The 24,273-nt window shown below is 46.1% G+C and overlaps 2 protein-coding genes across 8 annotated transcripts in view; one reads left to right on the top strand and one right to left on the bottom strand.

Annotated features, from left to right (window-relative positions):
• Positions 1 to 12,250, bottom strand: part of ECD (ecdysoneless cell cycle regulator) — a 69,107-nt gene extending 56,857 nt beyond the window's left edge. For 2 of the 3 annotated variants that reach the window (XM_063961470.1, XM_063961472.1), the window contains exons 1-3: positions 11,836 to 12,106; positions 10,871 to 11,087; positions 9,883 to 10,000 (exon numbers count right to left, since the gene is read on the bottom strand). In XM_063961470.1, coding sequence (XP_063817540.1) covers positions 9,883 to 10,000; positions 10,871 to 11,087; positions 11,836 to 11,880 — 380 coding nt within the window. In that variant the 5' untranslated portion in view covers positions 11,881 to 12,106. The other variant, XM_063961473.1, reaches the window with a different exon arrangement.
• The window catches only part of FAM149B1 (family with sequence similarity 149 member B1), a 145,526-nt gene continuing 133,435 nt past the window's right edge, over positions 12,183 to 24,273 (top strand). For 3 of the 5 annotated variants that reach the window (XR_010243970.1, XR_010243969.1, XM_063961476.1), the window contains exons 1-3: positions 12,183 to 12,314; positions 15,139 to 15,223; positions 21,452 to 21,559. Coding sequence is in view for 3 of the 5 variants with exons in the window: in XM_063961476.1 (XP_063817546.1) it covers positions 15,177 to 15,223; positions 21,452 to 21,559 (155 nt within the window). In the remaining 2 variants the exon portion in view is untranslated. The remainder of the gene's footprint in view (positions 12,315 to 15,138; positions 15,224 to 21,451; positions 21,560 to 24,273) is intronic. The other 2 variants (XM_063961474.1, XM_063961475.1) reach the window with 2 other exon arrangements.

Genomic DNA, 24,273 nt, shown 5'->3' with positions numbered 1-24,273 from the left:
TGTGAAGCTTCTGGTTACTGGACCCAACGCTGACCCACACAGCCATCTTTCAATGGCATTTGTATCTATGACCCAGCGCCGACCCTACAGCACCTGGACTCCTGAGCTGTCTGCCTCCCGGCTGCTACACGCTTCCCTGAGTGAGTGTATCCATAAAAATCAGAAAGACTACTGGTCCCAAGCATTTCGGATATTGGAGAGTCAACCTGTACCAAAAATAAGATCTGCAATATATTATGAATAGGATTAATAATAATGTCATCTGGAGTGCACCAGTTATCTCTGCTCCTTTACCAAGTGACCAAACAGTATCACACTATTTTGCTTTTTTATTCACATACAACATTTAGATTCATTACAATACTTCAGATGACATCATTGTGGAATTTAACATAAACTTCCAACATTCTGATTTGTATGACTGTGCTCAGGTTCACTATAGTGTCGTTCTTATTGTATATAAATTGCTCGCCAATTTATTGGATTGTAGTTATCGTTTCAGGCCGGTCTACAGTTTAAAGGAAACAAAATTGAGAGACTGACTCAACTTAAGCACATTAAAACGGTATTATATCCGCCAAAAACGCAATTCAGGTCTCCAGTGCCGGATTAAGGGACACATGTGCCTGGGTCTGAAAGTGCTCATAGGCCAATACTGAGAAGGGTGGGTGATGTGACCAGTGCTGTGTGGGTGTGTCCAAGTGAGCAATGTGGGTGTGTACACCCCATACACTATCAGCCCCACTGTCTCCCTAACTAAATAAAAATAGTAAAACTTGCAGAATTTTGTGATAAAACTAGAAATATATGATATGTGGCCAGCTGTAGTAGGCAGATGGTGATCATCATCATGCTTCCATGATGATGGGCCTATTTTTATTTGGAGGCCTGGAGCTGTAGCTCCATCCACCCCATTGTTAATCTGGCCCTGGAGGACGCTTAGCCCCAGTTAATAGAGAGGGGCAGGGGGGGAGAACCCCCATGTCCTGTATGTGAATGTGAGCTCTCCTTTAATGAAATAACAGTAACTGTCTGAAACAGATGCTGTCAAAGTACAGAGGAAAAGAAGGATTTGTGTTGTGGCACTGTTAATTAATATGTATTAATAAAAATTACATTTATTTATATACATTAAAATAAGGTATCATCCATCCTTCAGTAATATCAAAGATTACATGAAGGGTTGAAAATTATAATTGTAACAGCCAATGTTTACTCTAGTGGTAATTACACCACATTATACACATAAAAGCAGATTCAACTGTTTTATCTTCTTTCTTTTCAGAAATCAATCCCATCTTCATTGCTCTCACCCATCTGTTCACTGCTACCCAGCAGACAGGTGGGAAGTAGATTTGTGGAGTGATGATTTCTGATATACTTTATTTCCCTGTGCATTCAAATTTCAAACCAATACCTTTATGACAATGACACACAAATGTATTGATATGTGTTAGGAGCATGGATGGTCTTACCAGGATAATTGTTCTTAGGGAGACACATTATGCTGGGTATTTAATCCTAAAATAAAGGAAAATTACACACTTATATTTTGCCGGATTGCCATAATACATCACTGGATGTTTATTCCATTTATTGTTTTTTTTGGAAATTTACACACCTTTTCTGTTCTTAAATACAGCCACTAACTACAGTGATTTGCAGGATAGTTTCCTATACAAAACCATTGTTACCACTGAAACATGGGCTGTTACAAAAATTGTAATTTTCAACCCTTCATGCAATATTTGATGATATTACTGGCTGGCTAAATGGAATGGATGATACCTTATGTTAATGTATACCGAGCGTGTAGACCAGGCATGTCCAAACTGCGGCCCTCCAGCTGTTGTGAAAATGCACATCCCAGCATGCCCTGACACAGCTTTAGCATTCTCTGACAGCAAAACTGTGTCAGGGCATTCTGGGATGTGTAGTTTCACAACAGCTGGAGGGACGCAGTTTGGACATGCCTGGTGTAGACCGAGACAAGGGATCAACTAAGGATCATGACAGCCGGGATCCTGGCCACCGGTAAAACATATGTGTTCCCCACCAATGAATGTTTTTAGACCGAGAATAAGGGATCAACTAATTACTGCTGGTTGCATAAATTAGATACACAAGTATTTAAGCGATTACATTTGACAGGCTGTGTGGGATCATACCTCTTCCTCTGCTGAAACAAGATGCTACCACATGTAGCAAAATATGTTAGTAATACCAATGTAAACAAGCTTGAGATCAAAACACCTGCCCTAAGAATGGGCCATTAGTATGTAAGGCTCAGTATGTCTTTTTGGACATTAATAATCTACATTGTACATTTCTATGTGTTCCTCATTAGAAATGTGCTGTATGGTGTAGTGGCCACTGTAGGTGGATTTACTAATCTAACGGTTTCTTTCTCCTCTCTATCACATCTGCTGTGTGTGATTACATCACTGTGAGAACAGGGCTGCTGATCAGTAGCCAAGAATGAATGTAAAGGGGGGTACTCACGGAGCGATCGCTGCTTAAAATCTAAGCAATCTGACTAGATTGCTTCGATTTTAAGCATGATCGCTCCGTGTATACCCCCCACAGTGATAGCGATGCGCAGCCCCGTGCATCGCTATCGCTGGTGCTAGACTGGCCTGCATGTAGGCTCAATCTAGCAGGTCACAAGCAAAAAAATAAGATTTTACTCACCGGTAAATCTATTTCTCGTAGTCCGTAGTGGATGCTGGGGACTCCGTAAGGACCATGGGGAATAGACGGGCTCCGCAGGAGACTGGGCACTCTAAGAAAGAATTAGTACTACTGGTGTGCACTGGCTCCTCCCTCTATGCCCCTCCTCCAGACCTCAGTTAGGATACTGTGCCCGGAAGAGCCGACATTATAAGGAAAGGATTTTGGAATCCAGGGTAAGACTCATACCAGCCACACCAATCACACCGTATAACTTGTGATAAACTTACCCAGTCAACAGTATGAACCACAACAGAGCATCAACAATGGATGCCCACATAACATAACCCTTTATTAAGCAATAACTATGTACACGTATTGCAGAAAGTCCGCACTTGGGACGGGCGCCCAGCATCCACTACGTACTACGAGAATAGATTAACCGGTGAGTAAAATCTTATTTTCTCTAACGTCCTAGTGGATGCTGGGGACTCCGAAAGGACCATGGGGATTATACCAAAGCTCCCAAACGGGCGGGAGAGTGCGGATGACTCTGCAACACCGAATGGGCAAACACAAGGTCCTCCTCAGCCAGGGTATCAAACTTGTAGAACTTAGCAAATGTGTTTGTACCCGACCAAGTAGCTGCTCGGTAAAGCTGTAATGCCAAGACCCCTCGGGCAGCCGCCCAAGAAGAGCCCACTTTCCTTGTGGAATGGGCTTTCACTGATTTTGGATGCGGCAAACCAACCGCAGAATGAACCTGCTGAATCGTGCTACAGATCCAGCGAGCAATGGTTTGCTTTGAAGCAGGAGCACCCAGCTTGTTGGATGCATACAGGATAAACAGCGAGTCAGTCTTCCTGACTCCAGCAGTCCTGGCTACATAGATCTTCAAAGCCCTGACTACATCAAGCAACTTGGAATCCTCCAAGTCACGAGTAGCCGCAGGCACCACAATAGGTTGGTTCAAATGAAAAGATGACACCACCTTCGGCAGAAATTGCGGACGAGTCCGTAATTCTGCCCTGTCCATATGGAAAACCAGATAGGGGCTTTTACATGACAAAGCCGCCAATTCTGACACACGCCTAGCCGAAGCTAAGGCCAATAGCATGACCACCTTCCACGTGAGATACTTTAGCTCCACGGTCTTAAGTGGCTCAAACCAGTGGGATTCCAGGAAACCCAACACCACGTTGAGATCCCAAGGTGCCACTGGTGGCACAAAAGGGGGCTGAATATGCAGCACTCCCTTAATAAACGTCTGAACTTCAGGAAGAGTAGCCAGTTCCTTTTGAAAGAAAATGGATAGGGCCGAAATCTGGACCTTTATGGACCCCAACTTCAGGCCCATAGTCACTCCAGACTGTAGGAAGTGCAGGAACCGGCCCAGCTGGAATTCCTCTGTAGGGGCCTTCCTGGCCTCACACCAGGCAACATATTTTCGCCATATACGGTGATAGTGTCTTGCTGTCACGTCCTTCCTAGCCTTTATCAGCGAAGGAATAACTTCCTCCGGAATGCCTTTTTCCGCTAGTATCCTGCGTTCAACCGCCATGCCGTCAAACGCAGCCGCGGTAAGTCTTGGAACAGACAGGGCCCCTGTTGCAACAGGTCCTGTCTGAGAGGCAGAGGCCATGGGTCCTCTGTGAGCATTTCTTGCAGTTCCGGGTACCAAGTCCTTCTTGGCCAATCCGGAACAATGAGTATTGTTCTCACTCCTCTTTTTCTTACGATTCTCAGTACCTTGGGTATGAGAGGAAGAGGAGGAAACACATAGACCGACTGGAACACCCACGGTGTTACCAGTGCGTCCACAGCTATCGCCTGAGGGTCTCTTGACCTGGCGCAATACCTTTGTAGCTTTTTGTTGAGACGGGACGCCATCATGTCTACCTGTGGCAGTTCCCATCGATTTGTAATCTGAGTGAAGACTTCGTGATGAAGTCCCCACTCTCCCGGGTGGAGGTCGTGCCTGCTGAGGTAGTCTGCTTCCCAGTTGTCCACTCCCGGAATGAACACTGCTGACAGTGCTTGCACGTGATTCTCCGCCCAACGAAGAATCCTGGTGGCTTCCGCCATCGCCACTCTGCTTCTTGTGCCGCCCTGGCGGTTTACATGAGCCACTGCGGTGGTGTTGTCTGACTGAATCAGCACCGGTTGGTTGCGAAGCAGAGGCTCCGCTTGACTCAGGGCGTTGTATATGGCCCTTAGTTCCAGGATATTTATGTGCAGACAAGCCTCCTGACTTGACCACAACCCTTGGAAGTTTCTTCCCTGAGTGACTGCCCCCCACCCTCGGAGGCTCGCATCCGTGGTCACCAGGACCCAGTCCTGTATGCCGAACCTGCGGCCCTCGAGAAGGTGAGCACTCTGTAGCCACCACAGAAGAGACACCCTGGCCCTCGGGGACAGGGTGATCAGCCGATGCATCTGAAGATGCGATCCGGACCACTTGTCCAACAGATCCCACTGAAAGATCCTCGCATGGAACCTGCCGAAGGGAATGGCTTCGTATGATGCCACCATCTTTCCCAGGACTCGCGTGTAGCGATGCACCGACACGTGTTTCGGTTTTAAGAGGTCTCTGACTAGAGTCACGAGCTCTTGAGCCTTCTCCGCCGGGAGAAACACCTTCTTCTGGTCCGTGTCCATAATCATGCCCAGAAAAGGCAGACGCGTTGTAGGAATCAGCTGCGACTTTGGGATATTCCGAATCCAGCCGTGCTGTTGCAACACTTCCTGAGAGTGTGCTACGCTGATCAGCACTGCTCTCTGGACCTCGCCTTTATGAGGAGATCGTCCAAGTATGGGATAATTGTGACTCCTTGCTTTTGAAGGAGCACCATCATTTCTGCCATTACCTTGGTAAATATTCTCGGTGCCGTGGAGAGCCCAAACGGCAACGTCTGGAATTGGTAATGACAGTCCTGTACCACAAATCTGAGGTACTCCTGATGAGGTGGATAAATGGGGACATGCAAGTAAGCATCCTTGATGTCCAGAGACACCATAAAATCCCCCTCTTCCAGGCTTGCAATGACCGCTCTGAGCGATTCCATTTTGAACTTGAATCTTTTCAGATAAATGTTCAGGGACTTTAAATTCAATATGGGTCTGACCGAACCGTCCGGTTTCAGAACCACAAACATTGTGGAATAGTATCCTCTTCCTTGTTGAAGGAGGGGAACCTTTACCACCACCTGCTGAAGATATAACTTGTGAATTGCCGCTAACACTACTTCCCGTTCCATGGGGGAAGCTGGCAGGGCCGATTTGAGGCAACGGTGAGGGGGCATCACTTCGAATTCCAGCTTGTATCCCTGAGACACAATCTGTATAGCCCAGGGATCCACCTGTGAGCGAACCCACTGGTGGCTGAAATTTCGGAGACGCACCCCCACCGCTCCCGGCTCCTGTGGAGCCCCAGCCTCATGCGGTGGATTTAGTGGAAGCCGGGGAGGACTTCTGTTCCTGGGAACTAGCTGTATGGTGCAGCTTCTTTCCTCTACCCCTGCCTCTGGCAAGAAAGGACGCACCTCTGACCTTCTTGCTTCTTTGTGATCGAAAGGACTGCATTTGGTAATACGGTGCTTTCTTAGGCTGTGAGGGAATATATGGCAAAAAATTTGACTTCCCAGCCGTAGCTGTGGAAACTAGGTCCGAGAGGCCGTCCCCAAACAATTCCTCACCCTTGTAAGGTAAAACCTCCATGTGCTTTTTTGGAGTCGGCATCACCTGTCCATTGCCGAGTCCACAGGACCCTTCTGGCAGAAATTGACACTGCATTTATTCTAGAGCCCAGTAGGCAAATGTACCTCTGGGCATCCCTCATATATAGGACAGCGTCTTTTATATGCCCCAGGGTCAGTAAAATGGTATCCTTGTCTAAGGTATCCATTTCCTCAGACAGATTATCTGTCCATGCTGCTACAGCACTACACATCCAGGCCGACGCAATTGCCGGCCTCAGTAGAGTACCTGAATGTGTATAAACAGACTTCAGGATACTTTCCTGCTTCCTATCTGCAGGATCCTTTAGGGCGGCCGTATCCTGTGACGGCAGGCCACCTTCTTAGATAAGCGTGTCAGAGCTTTATCTACCCTAGGGGAGGATTCCCAGCGCACCCTGTCCGTTGGCGGGAAAGGGTACGCCATAAGTAACCTTTTGGAAATCAGCACTTTCCTATCGGGGGAATCCCACACTTTTTCACATAATTCATTTAACTCATGTGAAGGGGGAAAAGTCACCTCTTGCTTTTTCTACCCATACATATAAACCCTCTTGTCAGGGACAGGGTTTACCTCTGATATGTGCAAAACATCCTTCATTGCTATAATCATGTAGCGGATGGCTTTAGCCATTTTAGGCTGCAATTTTGCATCATCCTCATCGACACTGGAGTCAGAATCCGTATCGATATCTGTGTCAACAATTTTGGATAGTGGGCGCTTCTGAGACCCTGATGGCCTTTGCGCTGTAGGATCAGGCATGGGCTGAGACCCCGACTGTCCCAAGGCATCAGCTTTATCCAACCTTTTATGCAAGGAGTTTACATTATCATTTAACACCTTCCACATATCCATCCAATCAGGTGTCGGCGCCGTCGGCGGAGACACGTCATTCATCTGCACTTGCTCTGCCTCCACATAGCCCTCTTCGTCAAACATGTCGACACACGCGTACCGACACACCACACACACAGGGAATGCTCTATATGAGGACAGGACCCCCACAAGGCCTTTTGGAGAGACAGAGAGAGAGTATGCCAGCACACACCCCAGCGCTATATGACCCAGGAATCACACAGTAACTTAGTGTTTACCCAGTAGCTGCTGTATATATGATTAATGCGCTAAATTTATGTGCCCCCCCTCTCTTTTTACCCTTTCTACCGTGAGTCTGCAGGGGAGAGCCTGGGGAGCTTCCTCTCAGCGGAGCTGTGGAGAGAAAATGGCGCTGGTGAGTGCTGAGGAAGAAGGCCCCGCCCCCTCAGTGGCGGGCTTCTGTCCCGCGATTTTGTGTGAAATTAATGGTGGGGGCTCATGCATATAACAGTGTCCAACTGTATATATGCTGCTTTTGCCAGGAGGTACTTAATTGCTGCCCAGGGCGCCCCCCCCTGCGCCCTGCACCCTACAGTGACCGGAGAGTGTGGGTTAGTGTGGGCGCAATGGCGCACAGCTGCAGTGCTGTGCGCTACCTCATATGAAGACAGGAGTCTTCTGCCGCCGATTTTGACTTCTTCTTGCTTCAACCCGCCGGCTTCTGTCTTCTGGCTCTGCGAGGGGGACGGCGGCGCGGCTTCGGATGACCAAGGTTAGGTTCCTGTGTTCGATCCCTCTGGAGCTAATGGTGTCCAGTAGCCTAAGAAGCGCAACCTAGCCTCAGTTAGTAGGTTTGCTTCTCTCCCCTCAGTCCCACGTAGCAGAGAGTCTGTTGCCAGCAGAAACTCTCTGAAAATAAAAAAACCTAACTAAAATACTTTCTTATTAGCAAGCTCAGGAGAGCTCACTAAAATGCACCCAGCTCTGTCCGGGCACAGATTCTAACTGAGGTCTGGAGGAGGGGCATAGAGGGAGGAGCCAGTGCACACCAGTAGTACTAAATCTTTTTTAGAGTGCCCAGTCTACTGCGGAGCCCGTCTATTCCCCATGGTCCTTACGGAGTCCCCAGCATCCACTAGGACGTTAGAGAAAAGAGAAATGTATCCCGCGCCCTAGTGGCAGCTTTGTACTATACTCTCAAGAGCACAACTTCTTCACAAATACACAAATACAAAAACAAAGGAGTAGTCCACAAGCGCCTCTAAATAAAAAACAATCTCCAGAGGATTTCCTCCCAGGTTTAGTCACTATATTCGGAAATAGAGTCTCCAATTTCTAGGGATAATTCCTTCCTCTACAATAAGGTTCGCACCTCGAACTGACCTCCACTCAGTATGGGATGTACATCAAAAGGTATCTTTAGATAATCTTCCACATCACTTCACAATCTATCAACTGGACATCATCACGTCCCTTGTAATGGACACTCACCTCTGGTCTGTTCCCTATGTTCCTTGAAAGGTTTCTTTATCACCACCCTGGTCTCATCCAGATTCCCAGTACCGGTCACGGTAACAGATACTTGCAGTGGGTGCGGTAACTCAGAGGTGCAAAAAGGAATTTTTCAAGCGGAATTTCTTTTAGCTCACTACAAGGTGATGTTTTTTATTCCATAGTAAAATTATTAAAAATACAAAACAAAAACTTAAAAACACAATCTAAAGGATCTCCACTATTTTCAGTTTGTTCTGATATATCCCCTCAGGAACCGATTGAATTCTGATACTATATCAATTAATTTGAATTCACGGACCACGCACAGGGTTCAAACAATTAAGAACAACTTACAGATAGGGAGTTTTAAAATAGGTACCAACGCGTTTCGGATGTAGCTATCCTTCCTCAGGGCATGCCGATTAATTCAATCTGTTCCTGAAGGGATATAACAGAACAAACTGAAAATAGTGGAGATCTTTTAGATTGTGTTTTTAAGTTTTTGTTTTGTATTTTTAATAATTTTACTATGGAATAAAAAACATCACCTTGTGGTGAGCTAAAAGAAATTCCACTTGAAAAATTCCTTTTTGCACCTCTGAGTTACTGCACCCACTGCAAGTATCTGTTATCGTGACCGGTAGTGGGAATCTGGATGAGACCAGGGTGGTGATAAAGAAACCTTTCATGGAACATAGGGAACAGACCAGAGGTGAGTGTCCATTACAAGAGACGGGATGATGTCCAGTTGATAGATTGTGAAGTGATGTGGAAGATTATCTAAAGATACCTTTTGATGTACATCCCATACTGAGTGGAGGTCAGTTCGAGGTGCAAACCTTATTGTGGAGGAAGGAATTATCCCTAGAAATTGGAGACTCTATTTCCGAATATAGTGACTAAACCTGGGAGGAAATCCTCTGGAGATTGTTTTTTATTTAGAGGCGCTTGTGGACTACTCCTTTGTTTTTGTATTTGTCAATCTAGCAGGTCGCTCATTTCACCCACTGGGTGAAATGAGCGCCCCCCCCCCCCCCCCCGCACTCTCAGCACACATCGCGCTGTGCTGAGCTGGGGGAGAGATGTGTGCTGAGCGGTTCGCTCAGCACAAATCTCTCCACAAATCGAGCCGTGAATACGGCCCTTAATACATAGAAGCTACAGTACCTTGCTGCTAGCTCCGGGAACTCCTTGGTAATCTGCTGAATAAGGTAAACAATAAACCACTCGTCCTCTATGTTATCACCAAAACATGTTCCGCCTCCAATATGAACAGGAACATCACCTGAACAGTGGAGAAAAGGAAAAGGTTTCTAAAAAATAACTATATACATACTGACATAATGACTTATATAGGAGGTGCAAAATGATTGGACACTGCAGCTGAAACCCCAGCATCTGTGTTTCTCTACCACACATAAATGCTTAAGGCTTTTCCAATGTTTTCAAAACTTGATAAGGTTCTTTGCACTTTTATCTGGGTAGATACCAGTCTTTAACGGATTTGTAACAAAAATATAAAAACAAATGTGCCAGTGCTCAGTTTTCACTTATATTATACACACTACCATCTGCAGGGCAATAATGCCGTATGTACACACATAAGAGAACAACAAATGCTTTCGGTTTTTACCCCCATTGCAAATCTTTGTGTAGTTAGCAGAGGGAAAGCATGAGGGATTTAGTTCTTATTTTGATCAAAACATTTAAGCAAGCAGAACAACATCATGTAAGTGATGGCCAATCAGTGGTCCAGTATCGATCTTTTGGATGAATTTGGGATCAGCTACAAAGGGAACAACCATGACAATAATATTGATCATTTCCAGGATTGAGATGTTTGTGCATCTGTTGTCGGAGAATGGAAGGTTGTACACGCCCAGTAAAAGGGATACTGTTGTGCATGCCCAAACGAAGAGATGCCACTGAACAAGCAGGAAGATCACAACAATGTTCATGACGAATTGAGCACGAGGATCGAGCTTTCCAAAAGAATAATCTTTGATGCCCATCACTACGTTATGTCTTTCTCATTTCTGCAAGTGACTTGTAACTTACTGAAAGCACATTATATTATATTATAGATTGTATACACGAGTCACTACAGTGAAAATGCATAACTAAAGTGTAAATGAGCATAAATCCATTTCATTACCTTTTTGTGAGTTGAATACGAGGTTAAACTGCTGCTTTTGCCAGATATAGCCGGCTAGTAGAGGAGCGAGCTTTGCCAGTATCTGCTCTGTGTACAGCTGCAGGATTTGTTTGTGCTTCTCAGCATCGATTGGATCATTCGGCACCAGGAAAAGATTGTATTCTACAAAGTCTTCCACAACAACCATTTTATTCTTCTTATCCATACTGTACAGTTTCTAAAATATAAAACATATAACCTCAGCTGGCAATTGTATTGCACTTTTTGTCTCAACTGTTATGGTACCCATACACTTGTGCGACACGTCATCGCACCTGAACTGCCAAAGTGATTACCATGCGATAGATCACATGGTAATCACGTGATGGACACATCACCGCCAAGGGGCCTCTCCCGGCGGGTGCCCATCACACATCGCAGTGCGATATATTGCATGTGTTAAAAAAACACATGCGATCGCACTGCGATGTGAGAAATATGTGCAGCACATACTATCATGAGACGCGACAGTCGAGCGACGTGCACACGCATCGCGTCTCATCGTACCTTAAATGTGCATACAATCCTTCGATTTCTCTCACAAGTGTATGGGCACCATTAACTTAAATATCTGTAAAATTATTAAAACCAATTTAATGTACTTTGTTGCTGAAGGTCTAAAAATAATTCTTGGAGCAGCACACATATATTTTCTGACAAGTAACGGCTCAGCTTTTATTCGATTTAGACATTGGCAATAATAAAAATAATCACAAGAGTATAAAAAGGAGAAATAACTAAAGAGAACATTATTTTTTTTATAATGTATGAAAATGATAAAATGGATGTGTCAGCTGCATGTACTGGAGGCAGCCATTGTTTTGGCTCAACTAACATTCATGATAATGTTGCCCATCTATAAACTATGAGACAGTACCTGAGGAATATAAATCAGAATTTATGAGTAATGGTTGTGTCTATGTTACCTCTGAGTAATAGTCAGATCTCACTGGCCTCCAGGCCTTCCCCATGTTCTGTATATAACAAACATAGCTCACCAATTACTCATGCTATAAAGGACATGCCAGGCACTGCAGCGATCGATAGATAGATAGATAGATAGATAGATAGATAGATAGATAGATAGATAGATAGATAGATAGAATAGAATAGAATAACTGGTTTCTGCCGCTATACTACAGTGTAACCTCGGTGAGATAGAGAGGAACGCGTCAGTGCATGAACGGGAGGCGGAGACGTTACCGGCGGTGCCCTGGTCTCAGCAGCGCTGACAGCCGGCTGCAGTAGTCACTCGCATCTGTCTACAGTGATGCCGTCATTACTCAGCGCCTCAGTCCCTCGCACATGGGGGTGGCCGGCGCATCCTGTGACGTATGCGGGAGCCATGACGACGATGGGGCGTCCGCACTGCGGCCTGCTGGGATCAGCGGATGATGGCTGGAAGGTAAGGTTGATGCTAGATACAAGTGGCCTAAGGGACCTAACGGGCTCAGTGCTGGGAGAGAAGCGGGGCAGTGGCTGCAGTATCTGTATAGGGTGACACTGGGCAGGCTGAGCAGCATGCTGCTGCTGTGGAACTAGAAGTCCCTGAATGCTCCGCCGGCAGCACTTACATGCTGGGAGTTATGGTTCCACAGTAGCTCGAGTATAAACACCCCCGCATGTTGCCAGCATCTGAGCAATAGGGATTCATTATTACATTCCTCAGGTAGGAGGAGTGGGCAGTTGGCAGTGAGTGTGAGTGAGCCTTGGGGTGGGCAATACGTTAATAAGAGAGTACGCCAAAACGTCACTACCTGCTGGCGGTAGGTGCCACTCCTGGACTGGTAACCAGTGCGCTGCTGTTTGTTTAAGCATGGAAGAGGATTCTGCATGGATCCCAATTATATCTATCATATAGAAGATATATGTAATTCAGTGCGTGAAACAGGCGCTACACAGACATGTTCTGACGTAAGAGTAAGAAACATTCATATAAAACATCTACCACTACATGTCAGGATATATCAACTTTTAATTCCACTTGAAATTAGGGTTAAAATGAAGGTTTATATCTACAGAATTGTAAATGACCTGAGAGGAGGTAGTTACTCAGTACATCTATTGTACACTGTGTAATGCTTTGGATTTGTGCCTGTGCATTGTTATAGTCTGCCAAGCTCATACCAAGGCGCCTGTAGTGCCGACTCCACTCTCAGGATGGGAAGCAGTTCAAGATACAGACACCGGAATCCCCACTTGGGGGATGGGTCCACACCACCTCCCAAGGGGGAATAAATTAGTGTGGCAAGCTAAGATCGCTACCGAGCCCGAAGTGTTATTTCTTATAAAGGATTGGTAACCCTGTAGAACAAAGCAATACTTTTAAATTGTGTTCTTTCTAAAAAAAAGTCTCACTTATTTGAGGGCAAGAAAAATAAATATGATTTCAGAATGTTTACTAGATCTAGTTTTGAGCTACACTACTGTACTTACGCTATATGTACTTAAGTAATATTGGGACAGTGAGAAGTCAATTTGAAATAATCTGATATTTTCTTGACGCAACATAAATGACAGTTGTTTCATTTCAGTCAATCACAAATAAGAACACAAAACAGCATACACCAATTGAAAGAACTGTCTCAAATAGGGGCCTATTCATAAGAGCACTTTCTCTTTGCTTGTCCCTTGTACTCCTCTTCTGGGGCATCTCTTGTCACTGTCACCGGTAGTCAGTAAGCATAGAAGTGTTCCAACTACCCCGATATTTTCCTTCCATTGCTGGAATGTCTGTGTGGAATCCCTCACCGTGCTTGTCACTCACTGCACCACAGCTGTCAGGGAAGAAGTCCAGATGAGATTGTAGAAAATGGATTTTGAGTGACATGTTTCAGCCTAATTGATGATACTTTTGTAGACTGTTGTTCACAATGTCAGCATCATTTCCAGCTCTGCTGTTACCCAAGAAGCCATGCACAACACCTTTCTTATTAACCTATAGGACTTGGTCAAAGTTTTCATCCTTTAGAAGTTGACGACTTTGTGGAACAACTATGATTCCTTCCATAACTGTAGAATCGCTCAGCCATGTCACATCACCACGCAATCAACAAAAAGCGTCAGCAATGTTAACACATTTACGTGTCATCCCGGCTTTTCATGCAAATTATGGCCATAAAATGTAACCAATGAAAGAAACATCACTCTTAACCTTCAATTGATGCAACCTTCAACAGACAATAAAGAAAACATGACCTGTTATTACTTAGCATTCCTCTATTGAGGTTTGTCAATCTATGTAATCTCTAGATGCCAAAAGTCCCTAGTATCTAATAGGATGTAGTTATGTGACCGACGGTCACGATACCGAACACTACATCCTGCCCGCTCACAATCCCGCTGGTCGGCATGCCAACCAAAAGGGACTATTTCCACTCGTGGGTGTCCACGACACCCATAGAGTGGGAATAGCACCTGTGGCGAGCGCAGTGAGCCTGCAAGGGGCTTCGTTACGCTCGCTCCCCACAGCCAGCCATCTCACAGCCGGGATCCCAGCTTTAACAAATTACCCCTATACTAAATCCACATAAATGGGCTATAGCTCAGGAATTGAGAGATAACTGCGAGTTTTCAATGTCATGTTCGTCCTTCACATGCTGACATTTTTCACATCACAAACACTGTCACTGTTGCCACAGTGTAATAAAAGCATCAATCCCATGAATTATTTTTTTAAGCAATAATCCTTTCCAGACTGTAAGAATAATTTTGATATTTACCATTTCTCCCGGCTTTGTGTTTTTTTTCTTTAATAGTCATGCTTAATAATGTAATGTGTCTGCCATGGCAATCACAGATAACATGATGTAGTTAGCAGAGATGCTTTGGAATGCTCATCTGTACTTTATTTTATATGTGACATCCTCCCTCTCCTTCCTTGCCATCTGCCTTCACATTACATACTTCAAGCTGTGTGAGTCTGTTTGGCAGCCATATCTGTTTTCCCCCCACAGAGATGTTGAAAAGAGATAATAAATAGAACGTGGATAGCTAATAAATATGACTGTGTATGCTTAAAATGTACTTAACTTTCTATTTAAAAAAATCTATGTGTGATTGCTGTTTTAACTGAGGATATCATAATCTATTGAGAAATTCTAACTGGTAAATTAATGAAGAAAGAGAACCTGTTTATAAAATACAGTTGTCTTTTATGAGGCTGTAGGGAATGTAAAGTGGGATAGAAGTGATAATGATTAGGTTCTGCACAATTCTGTGAATTACAGGCATCAAGCAGAACTGAAAGAGTGACTTGTGTACTAGGATGATTTCCAGATACAAAAGGAAACCAGTATCACAGACTCTACAAATGTAAGTATGTTGTACATTCGGTATGTTTGATGTAGAAGCACTCTAGGAATGCACCTTTCCAAGAGCATCACAAAGGGGATTGATTATATTTTTATTTACTTTTCTCTGACGTCCTAAGTGGATGCTGGGGACTCCGTCGGGACCATGGGGAATAGCGGCTCCGCAGGAGACAGGGCACAAAAGTAAAAGCTTTAGGATCAGGTGGTGTGCACTGGCTCCTCCCCCTATGACCCTCCTCCAAGCCTCAGTTAGATTTTTGTGCCCGGCCGAGAAGGGTGCAATCTAGGTGGCTCTCCTAAAGAGCTGCTTAGAGTAAAAGTTTTGTTAGGTTTTTTTATTTTCAGTGAGTCCTGCTGGCAACAGGCTCACTGCATCGAGGGACTTAGGGGAGAGAAGTGAACTCACCTGCGTGCAGGATGGATTGGCTTCTTAGGCTACTGGACACCATTAGCTCCAGAGGGAGTCGGAACACAGGTCTCACCCTGGGGTTCGTCCCGGAGCCGCGCCGCCGACCCCCTTGCAGATGCCGAAAAGTGAAGAGGTCCAGAAACCGGCGGCAGAAGACTTTTCAGTCTTCATAAGGTAGCGCACAGCACTGCAGCTGTGCGCCATTGTTGTCAGCACACTTCATAGCAGCGGTCACTGAGGGTGCAGGGCGCTGGGGGGGGCGCCCTGGGCAGCAATGATAGTACCTTATTCTGGCTAAAAATACATCACATATAGCCCCTGGGGGCTATATGGATGTATTTAACCCCTGCCAGGTCTCAGAAAAACGGGAGAAGAAGCCCGCCGAAAAGGGGGCGGGGCCTATTCTCCTCAGCACACAGCGCCATTTTCCCTCACAGAAATGCTGGTGGGAAGGCTCCCAGGCTCTCCCCTGCACTGCACTACAGAAACAGGGTTAAAACAGAGAGGGGGGGCACTTATTTGGCGATATGTATATATATAATAAAATGCTATAAGGGAAAAACACTTATATAAAGGTTGTCCCTGTATAATTATAGCGTTTTTGGTGTGTGCTGGCAAACTCTCCCTCTGTCTCCCCAAAGGGCTAGTGGGGTCCTGTCCTCTATCAGAGCATTCCCTGTGTGTGTGCTGTGTGTCGGTACGTGTGTGTCGACATGTATGAGGACGATGTTGGTGAGGAGGCGGAGCAATTGCCTGTAATGGTGATGTCACTCTCTAGGGAGTCGACACCGGAATGGATGGCTTATTTAAGGAATTACGTGATAATGTCAACACGCTGCAAGGTCGGTTGACGACATGAGACGGCCGGCAAACCAATTAGTACCTGTCCAGGCGTCTCAAACACCGTCAGGGGCGTTAAAACGTCCTTTTACCTCAGTCGGTCGACACAGACACGGACACTGACTTCAGTGTCGACGGTGAAGAAACAAACGTATTTTCCTTTAGGGCCACACGTTACTTGTTAAGGGCAATGAAGGAGATGTTACATATTTCTGATACTACAAGTACCACAAAAAAGGGTATTATGTGGAGTGTGAAAAAACTACATGTGGTTTTTCCTGAATCAGATAAATTAAATGAAGTGTGTGATGATGCGTGGGTTTCCCCCGATAGAAAATTATTGGCGGTATACCCTTTCCCGCCAGAAGTTATGGCGCGTTGGGAAACACCCCTTAGGGTGGATAAGGCGCTCACACGCTTATCAAAACAAGTGGCGTTACCGTCTCCAGATACGGCCGCCCTCAAGGAGCCAACTGATAGGAGGCTGGAAAATATCCTAAAAAGTATATACACACATACTGGTGTTATACTGCGACCAGCGATCGCCTCAGCCTGGATGGGCAGCGCTGGGGTGGCTTGGTCGGATTCCCTGACTGGAAATATTGATACCCTTGACAGGGACAGTATTTTATTGACTATAGAGCATTTAAAGGATGCATTTCTATATATGAGAGATGCACAGAGGGATATTTGCACTCTGGCATCAAGAGTAAGTGCGATGTCCATATCTGCCAGAAGATGTTTATGGACACGACAGTGGTCAGGTGATGCAGATTCCAAACGGCACATGGAAGTATTGCCGTATAAAGGGGAGGAGTTATTTGGGGTCGGTCCATCGGATCTGGTGGCCACGGCAACAGCTGGAAAATCCACCTTTTTACCCCAAGTCACATCTCAGCAGAAAAAGACATCGTCTTTTCAGCCTCAGTCCTTTCGTCCCCATAAGGGAAGAAGACTGCAGCAGGCAGCCCATTCCCAGGAACAGAAGCCTTCCACCGCTTCTGCCAAGTCCTCAGCATGACGCTGGGGCCGTACAAACAGGTGCGGTGGGGGGGTCGTCTCAAGAGTTTCAGCACGCAGTGGGCTTACTCGCAAGTGGACCCCTGGATCCTACAAGTAGTATCCCAGGGGTACAGATTGGAAATTCGAGACGTCTCCCCCTCGCAGGTTCCTGAAGTTTGCTTTACCAACGTCTCCCTCCGACAGGGAGGCAGTATTGGAAACAATTCACAAGCTGTATTCCCAGCAGGTGATAATCAAAGTACCCCTCCTACAACAAGGAAAGGGGTATTATTCCACACTATATTGTGGTACTGAAGCCAGACGGCTCGGTGAGACCTATTCTAAATCTGAAATATTTGAACACTTACATACAAAGGTTCAAATCAAGATGGAGTCACTCAGAGCAGTGATAGCGAACCAGAAAGAAGGGGACTATATGTGTCCCTGGACATCAAGGATGCTTACCTCCATGTCCCAATTTGCCCTTCTCACCAAGGGTACCTCAGGTTCGTGGTACAAAACTGTCACTATCAGTTTCAGACGCTGCCGTTTGGATTGTCCACGGCACCCCGGGTCTTTACCAAGGTAATGGCCGAAATGATGATTCTTCTTCAAAGAAAAGGCGTCTTAATTATCCCTTACTTGGACGATCTCCTGATAAGGGCAAGGTCCAGAGAACAGTTGGAGGTCGGAGTAGCACTATCTCAAGTAGTTCTACGACAGCACGGGTGGATTCTAAATATTCCAAAATCGCAGCTGTCTCCGACGACACGTCTGCTGTTCCTAGGGATGATTCTGGACACAGTCCAGAAAAAGGTGTTTCTCCCGGAGGAGAAAGCCAGGGAGTTATCCGAGCAAGTCAGGAACCACCTAAAACCAGGCCAAGTGTCAGTGCATCAATGCACAAGGGTCCTGGGAAAAATGGTGGCTTCTTACGAAGCGATTCCATTCGGCAGATTCCACGCAAGAACTTTTCAGTGGGATCTGCTGGGAAAATGGTCCGGATCGCATCTTCAGATGCATCAGCGGATAACCCTGTCTCCAAGGACAAGGGTGTCTCTTCTATGGTGGCTGCAGAGTGCTCATCTACTAAAGGGCCACAGATTCGGCATTCAGGACTGGGTCCTGGTGACCACGGATGCCAGCCTGAAAGGCTGGGGAGCAGTCACACAAGGAAAAAAATTTCCAGGGAGTGTGATCAAGTCTGGAGGCTTCTCTCCACATAAATATACTGGAGCTAAGAACAATTTACAATGCTCTAAGCTTAGCAAGACCTCTGCTTCAAGGTCAGCCGGTATTGATCCAGTGGGACAACATCACGGCAGTCGCCCACGTAAACAGACAGGGCGGCACAAGAAGCAGGAGGGCAATGGCAGAAACTGCAAGGATTCTTCGCTGGGCGGAAAATCATGTGATAGCACTGTCAGCAGTGTTCATTCCGGGAGTGGACAACTGGGAAGCAGACTTCCTCAGCACGACCTCCACCCGGGAGAGTGGGGACTTCATCGGGAAGTCTTCCACATGATTGTGAACCGTTGGGAAAGACCAAAGGTGGACATGATGGCGTCCCGCCTGAACAAAAAACTGGACAGGTATTGCGCCAGGTCAAGAGACCCTCAGGCAATAGCTGTGGACGTTCTGGTAACACCGTGGGTGTACCAGTCGGTGTATGTGTTCCCTCCTCTGCTTCTCATACCTAAGGTACTGAGAATTATAAGACGTAGAGGAGTAAGAACTATACTCGTGGCTCCGGATTGGCCAAGAAGGACTTGGTACCCGGAACTTCAAGAGATGCTCACAGAGGACTCATGGCCTCTGCCGCTAAGAAGGGACTTGCTTCAGCAAGTACCATGTCTGTTCCAAGACTTACCGCGGCTGCGTTTGACGGCATGGCGGTTGAACGCCGGATCCTAAGGGAAAAAGGCATTCCGGAAGAGGTCATTCCTACCCTGGTCAAAGCCAGGAAGGAGGTGACCGCACAACATTATCACCACATGTGGCGAAAATATGTTGCGTGGTGTGAGGCCAGGAAGGCCCCACGAAGAAATTTCAACTCGGTCGATTCCTGCATTTCCTGCAAACAGGAGTGTCTATGGGCCTCAAATTGGGGTCCATTAAGGTTCAAATTTCGGCCCTGTCGATTTTCTTCCAGAAAGAATTGGCTTCAGTTCCTGAAGTCCAGAAGTTGTCAAGGGAGTACTGCATATACAACCCCCTTTTGTGCCTCCAGTGGCACTGTGGGATCTCAACGTAGTTCTGGGATTCCTCAAATCACATTGGTTTAAACCGCTCAAATCTGTGGATTTGAAATATCTCACATGGAAAGTGACCATGATGTTGGCCTTGGCCTCGGCCAGGCGAGTGTCAGAATTGGCGGCTTTGTCTCACAAAAGCCCATATCTGATTGTCCATTCGGACAGTGCAGAGCTGCGGACTCGTCCCCAGTTTCTCCCTAAGGTGGTGTCAGCGTTTCACCTGAACCAGCTTATTGTGGTACCTGCGGCTACTAGGGACTTGGAGGACTCCAAGTTGCTAGATGTTGTCAGGGCCCTGAAAATATAGGTTTCCAGGACGGCTGGAGTCAGGAAAACTGACTTGCTGTTATCCTGTATGCACCCAACAAACTGGGTGCTCTTGCTTCTAAGCAGACGATTGCTAGTTGGATGTGTAGTACAATTCAGCTTGCACATTCTGTGGCAGGTCTGCCACAGCCAAAATATGTAAATGCCCATTCCACAAGGAAGGTGGGCTCATCTTGGGCGGCTGCCCGAGGGGTCTCGGCTTTACAACTTTGCCGAGCTGCTACTTGGTCAGGGACACACCCTGGCTGAGGAGGACCTGGAGTTCTCTCACTCGGTGCTGCAGAGTCATCCGCACTCTCCCGCCCGTTTGGGAGCTTTGGTATAATCCCCATGGTCCTGACGGAGTCCCCAGCATCCACTTAGGACGTCAGAGAAAATAAGAATTTACTTACCGATAATTCTATTTCTCGTAGTCCGTAGTGGATGCTGGGCGCCCATCCCAAGTGCGGATTGTCTGCAATACTTGTACATAGTTATTGTTACAAAAATCGGGTTATTATTGTTGTGAGCCATCTTTTCAGAGGCTCCGCTGTTATCATGCTGTTAACTGGGTGCAGATCACAGGTTGTACAGTGTGATTGGTGTGGCTGGTATGAGTCTTACCCGGGATTCAAAATCCTTCCTTATTGTGTACGCTCGTCCGGGCACGGTATCCTAACTGAGGCTTGGAAGAGGGTCATAGGGGGAGGAGCCAGTGCACACCACCTGATCCTAAAGCTTTTACTTTTGTGCCCTGTCTCCTGCGGAGCCGCTATTCCCCATGGTCCTGACGGAGTCCCCAGCATCCACTACGGACTACGAGAAATAGAATTATCGGTAAGTAAATTCTTATTTTTTTACCCTCAATAGCATTTATGGGGTGTGGTATAATAGATCTACATAAAACAGTCAATAGGTCAACCCGATATGGTCGACAGTGAAAAGGTTAAATGGTCAACACAAGTTTTTGTTAATTTTGTTCTTTTTACAGTGTTTGGCCATGACTGGTATAAACGTAGACTCTCGCGGGCTCACTTTGCTCATCACGATTCGGCCAAGGTTACTATTCCCAATCATTCTATACGTGGATGGTAAATGAAGCAAAAGTTAAAAAATGTAAAAACGACCTTTTGACCATGTCTACCATATGGGGTCTCCCTATTGACTCACAATGTTTTGGGCAGTATCAATTGCAAATACCACCCTGTTGAAGGTACATGCAAATGGAACAACAGTATTTTATTTATATGTGTGCTGGCTTATTTTACCTTTTGCTACTCTTGTTTTGTTCTATAGATTAAAGAATTTCCAACCACATCTAATACTAAGCTTTTATTTCATAATAATAGGATCCATGTAATCTTTGTCATCAGATCAATCCATCAATTTGACATGAAGTATTTGTTTATATTTCCAGTGCTCAGACTGTTACAAAAGCTGCAGAAAATCACCTGCCAGACAGACTAGACACATTATCCCCAACTCTTCACAGTGACCAATATGAAGAGGCATCTGATTGTGAGAGGTACAGATGATTCCATGAGCTGGACTTGAGTACAATGAGTTTATGATAAAAAGTACAATAGGAATATATATACTGGAGAGAAACTATGTTATGAAAACCCACTGTTTATATCTTCACCAAACTTTTATATTTTAATATTGTCAAATCAACACACTTTTCGTTGACCCTGTAACTCCAACTTTAAGAATTTGACATGTCTTCTGATGACACTTTAAAAACCACCGAGGCATTGTCAAACTATCTTCAGCTAACATTGTTGACTTACTAATACAATGTCAAGTATTTCTGTTCAACTTGTTTAATATAATTAAACTAATGAAGCCATCAAACTATTATTACTAATTACTTGTAATACACTCAGATTTTTTGAATAAACTTCCTTGCTTTACAATTAATTTTCTCTTACGTCCTAGAGGATGCTGGGGACTCTGTAAGGACCATGGGGTATAGACGGGCTCCGCAGGAGACATGGGCACTATAAAGAACTTTAGAATGGGTGTGCACTGGCTCCTCCCTCTATGCCCCTCCTCCAGACCTCAGTTAGATCCTGTGCCCAGAGGAGACTGGGTGCATTACAAGGGAGCTCTCCTGAGTTTTTCTGTAAAAAGAATTTTGTTAGGTTTTTTATTTTCAGGGAGCACTGCTGGCAACAGGCTCCCTGCATCGTGGGACTGAGGGGAGAGAAGCAGACCTACTTAAGTGATAGGCTCTGCTTCTTAGGCTACTGGACACCATTAGCTCCAGAGGGTCGGAACGCAGGTCTCACCCTCGCCATTCGTCCCGGAGCCGCGCCGCGGTCCTCCTCACAGAGCCGGAAGATAGTAGCCGGGTGAGTAGAAGAAGAAAGAAGACTTCAAAGGTGGCAGAAGACTTTAGTTCTTCAGTGAGGTAACGCGCAGTGGTAACGCTGCGCGCCATTGCTCCCGCACACACACACAACAGCGGGCACTGTAAGGGTGCAGGGCGCAGGGGGGGGGGCGCCCTGGGCAGCAATTAATAGCCTCAAGGGACACTGGCAGATGTAAATATACTGCGGAGGCAGTATATTATTAACCCCCGCCAGTTTTTTGATTATTTGAGCGGGACCGAAGCCCGCCGCTGAGGGGACGGGGCTTGATCCTCCAGCACTAACCAGCGCCATTTTCTCCACAGCACATGCAGAGAAGCTGGCTCCCCGGACTCTCCCTTGCTGAACACGGTCACAGAGGGCAAAAAAGAGGGGGGGGGGCACATGTATTTGGCGCAGTGAGTGTTATTATATATATATTTATATAAAAGCGCTGTCCACACTGGGATTTTATTTCAGGGGCTGGTGGCGCTGGGTGTGTGATGGCATACTCTCTCTCTGTTTCTCCAAAGGGCCTTATTGGGGAACTGTCTCCATATAGTTATTTCCCTGAGTGTGTGGGGGTGTCGGTACGTGTGTGTCTGAAGCGGAAGGCTCTTCTAGGGAGGAGATGTAGCAGATGATTGTGGTGTCTCCGTCGGCAACGCCGACACCTGACTTGTTGGATATGTGGAATGTTTTAAATGCAAATGTGGCTTTATTACATAAGAGATTGGACAAAGAGTCCAGGGATAAAACAGGGAGTCAATCCATGGCTTTGACTGTGTCACAGGGCCCTTCTGGGTCTCAGAAACGTCCACTGTCCCAAGTAGCAGACACTGATACCGACACGGATTCTGACTCCAGTGTCGACTACGATGATGCGAGGTTACACCCAAGGGTGGCCAAAATTATTCATTATATGATTATTGCAATAAAAGATGTTTGGCATATCACAGATGACCCCTCTGTCCTTGACATGAGGGTACACATGTTTAAGGAAAAGAAACCTGAGGTAACTTTTCCCCCATCTCATGACCTGAATGAGTTATTTGAAAAAGCTTGGGAAACTCCAAACAAGAAACTGCAGATTCCCAAGAGAATTCTTATGGTGTATCCTTTCCCGGCAAAGGACAGGGTACGGTGGGAAACCTCGCCCAGGGTGGACCAGGCTTTAACGCGCTTGTCCAAAAAGGTGGCACTGCCGTCTCCAGATACAGCAGCCCTCAGGGATCCTGCTAATCACAGGTAGGAAACTACCTTGAAGTCAATTTATACACATACGGGTGCCTTGCTCAGACCGGCAATAGCGTCGGCTTGGGTTTGTAGCGCTGTGGCGGCTTGGACGGATACCTTGAAAGAAAATGGTCAGCGCACTCTGGGGGTATGGATATCGGGGGGAAGGAATGGATGAAAAAGGGGGGGGATGTCTGTTTTTTTGTATGGGGAGTGTCAATAATAACTATATTCACTGTGTGTACAATGATAATCGTGAGACAGAATGGGTTGTGTATATTTATTGATTATTAGCTTTTTTGAGTCCCTCTTCAGGTGTGTCGTGCAGACCACCCTTTCTGAGTGTACCCTCCTGAATAGTACACTTGTACCCAGACCCCTACAGTCAATATGTCCAATTACCACTATCAGGTGTGTCTTGCAGACCACTTTTAATAAGTATACCCTCCTGATGGTATACCCTACTCGGAAGGACCCCGGCTGGGGTTAATGTCGGGTGTACCCTGGTGTGGGTCACCTTTAGTATAGGTGTGGTATGCCTATGTACTTCCGATTAATCTCTGTCTGTTTGATGTAAGTGAGTGTGACAGTTTGCGGCGTCCCGCCTGTCAGACTCTAGCTGTTGTGCTCAGCTGGAGGTAGCGGGTGTGTG

The sequence above is a fragment of the Pseudophryne corroboree genome, chromosome 3 (genome assembly GCF_028390025.1).
Source record: "Pseudophryne corroboree isolate aPseCor3 chromosome 3, aPseCor3.hap2, whole genome shotgun sequence".
Taxonomy (NCBI): domain Eukaryota; kingdom Metazoa; phylum Chordata; class Amphibia; order Anura; family Myobatrachidae; genus Pseudophryne; species Pseudophryne corroboree.
The sequence above is the reverse complement of the archived record's forward strand: the minus strand, read 5'-3'. Positions and strand labels throughout refer to the sequence as shown.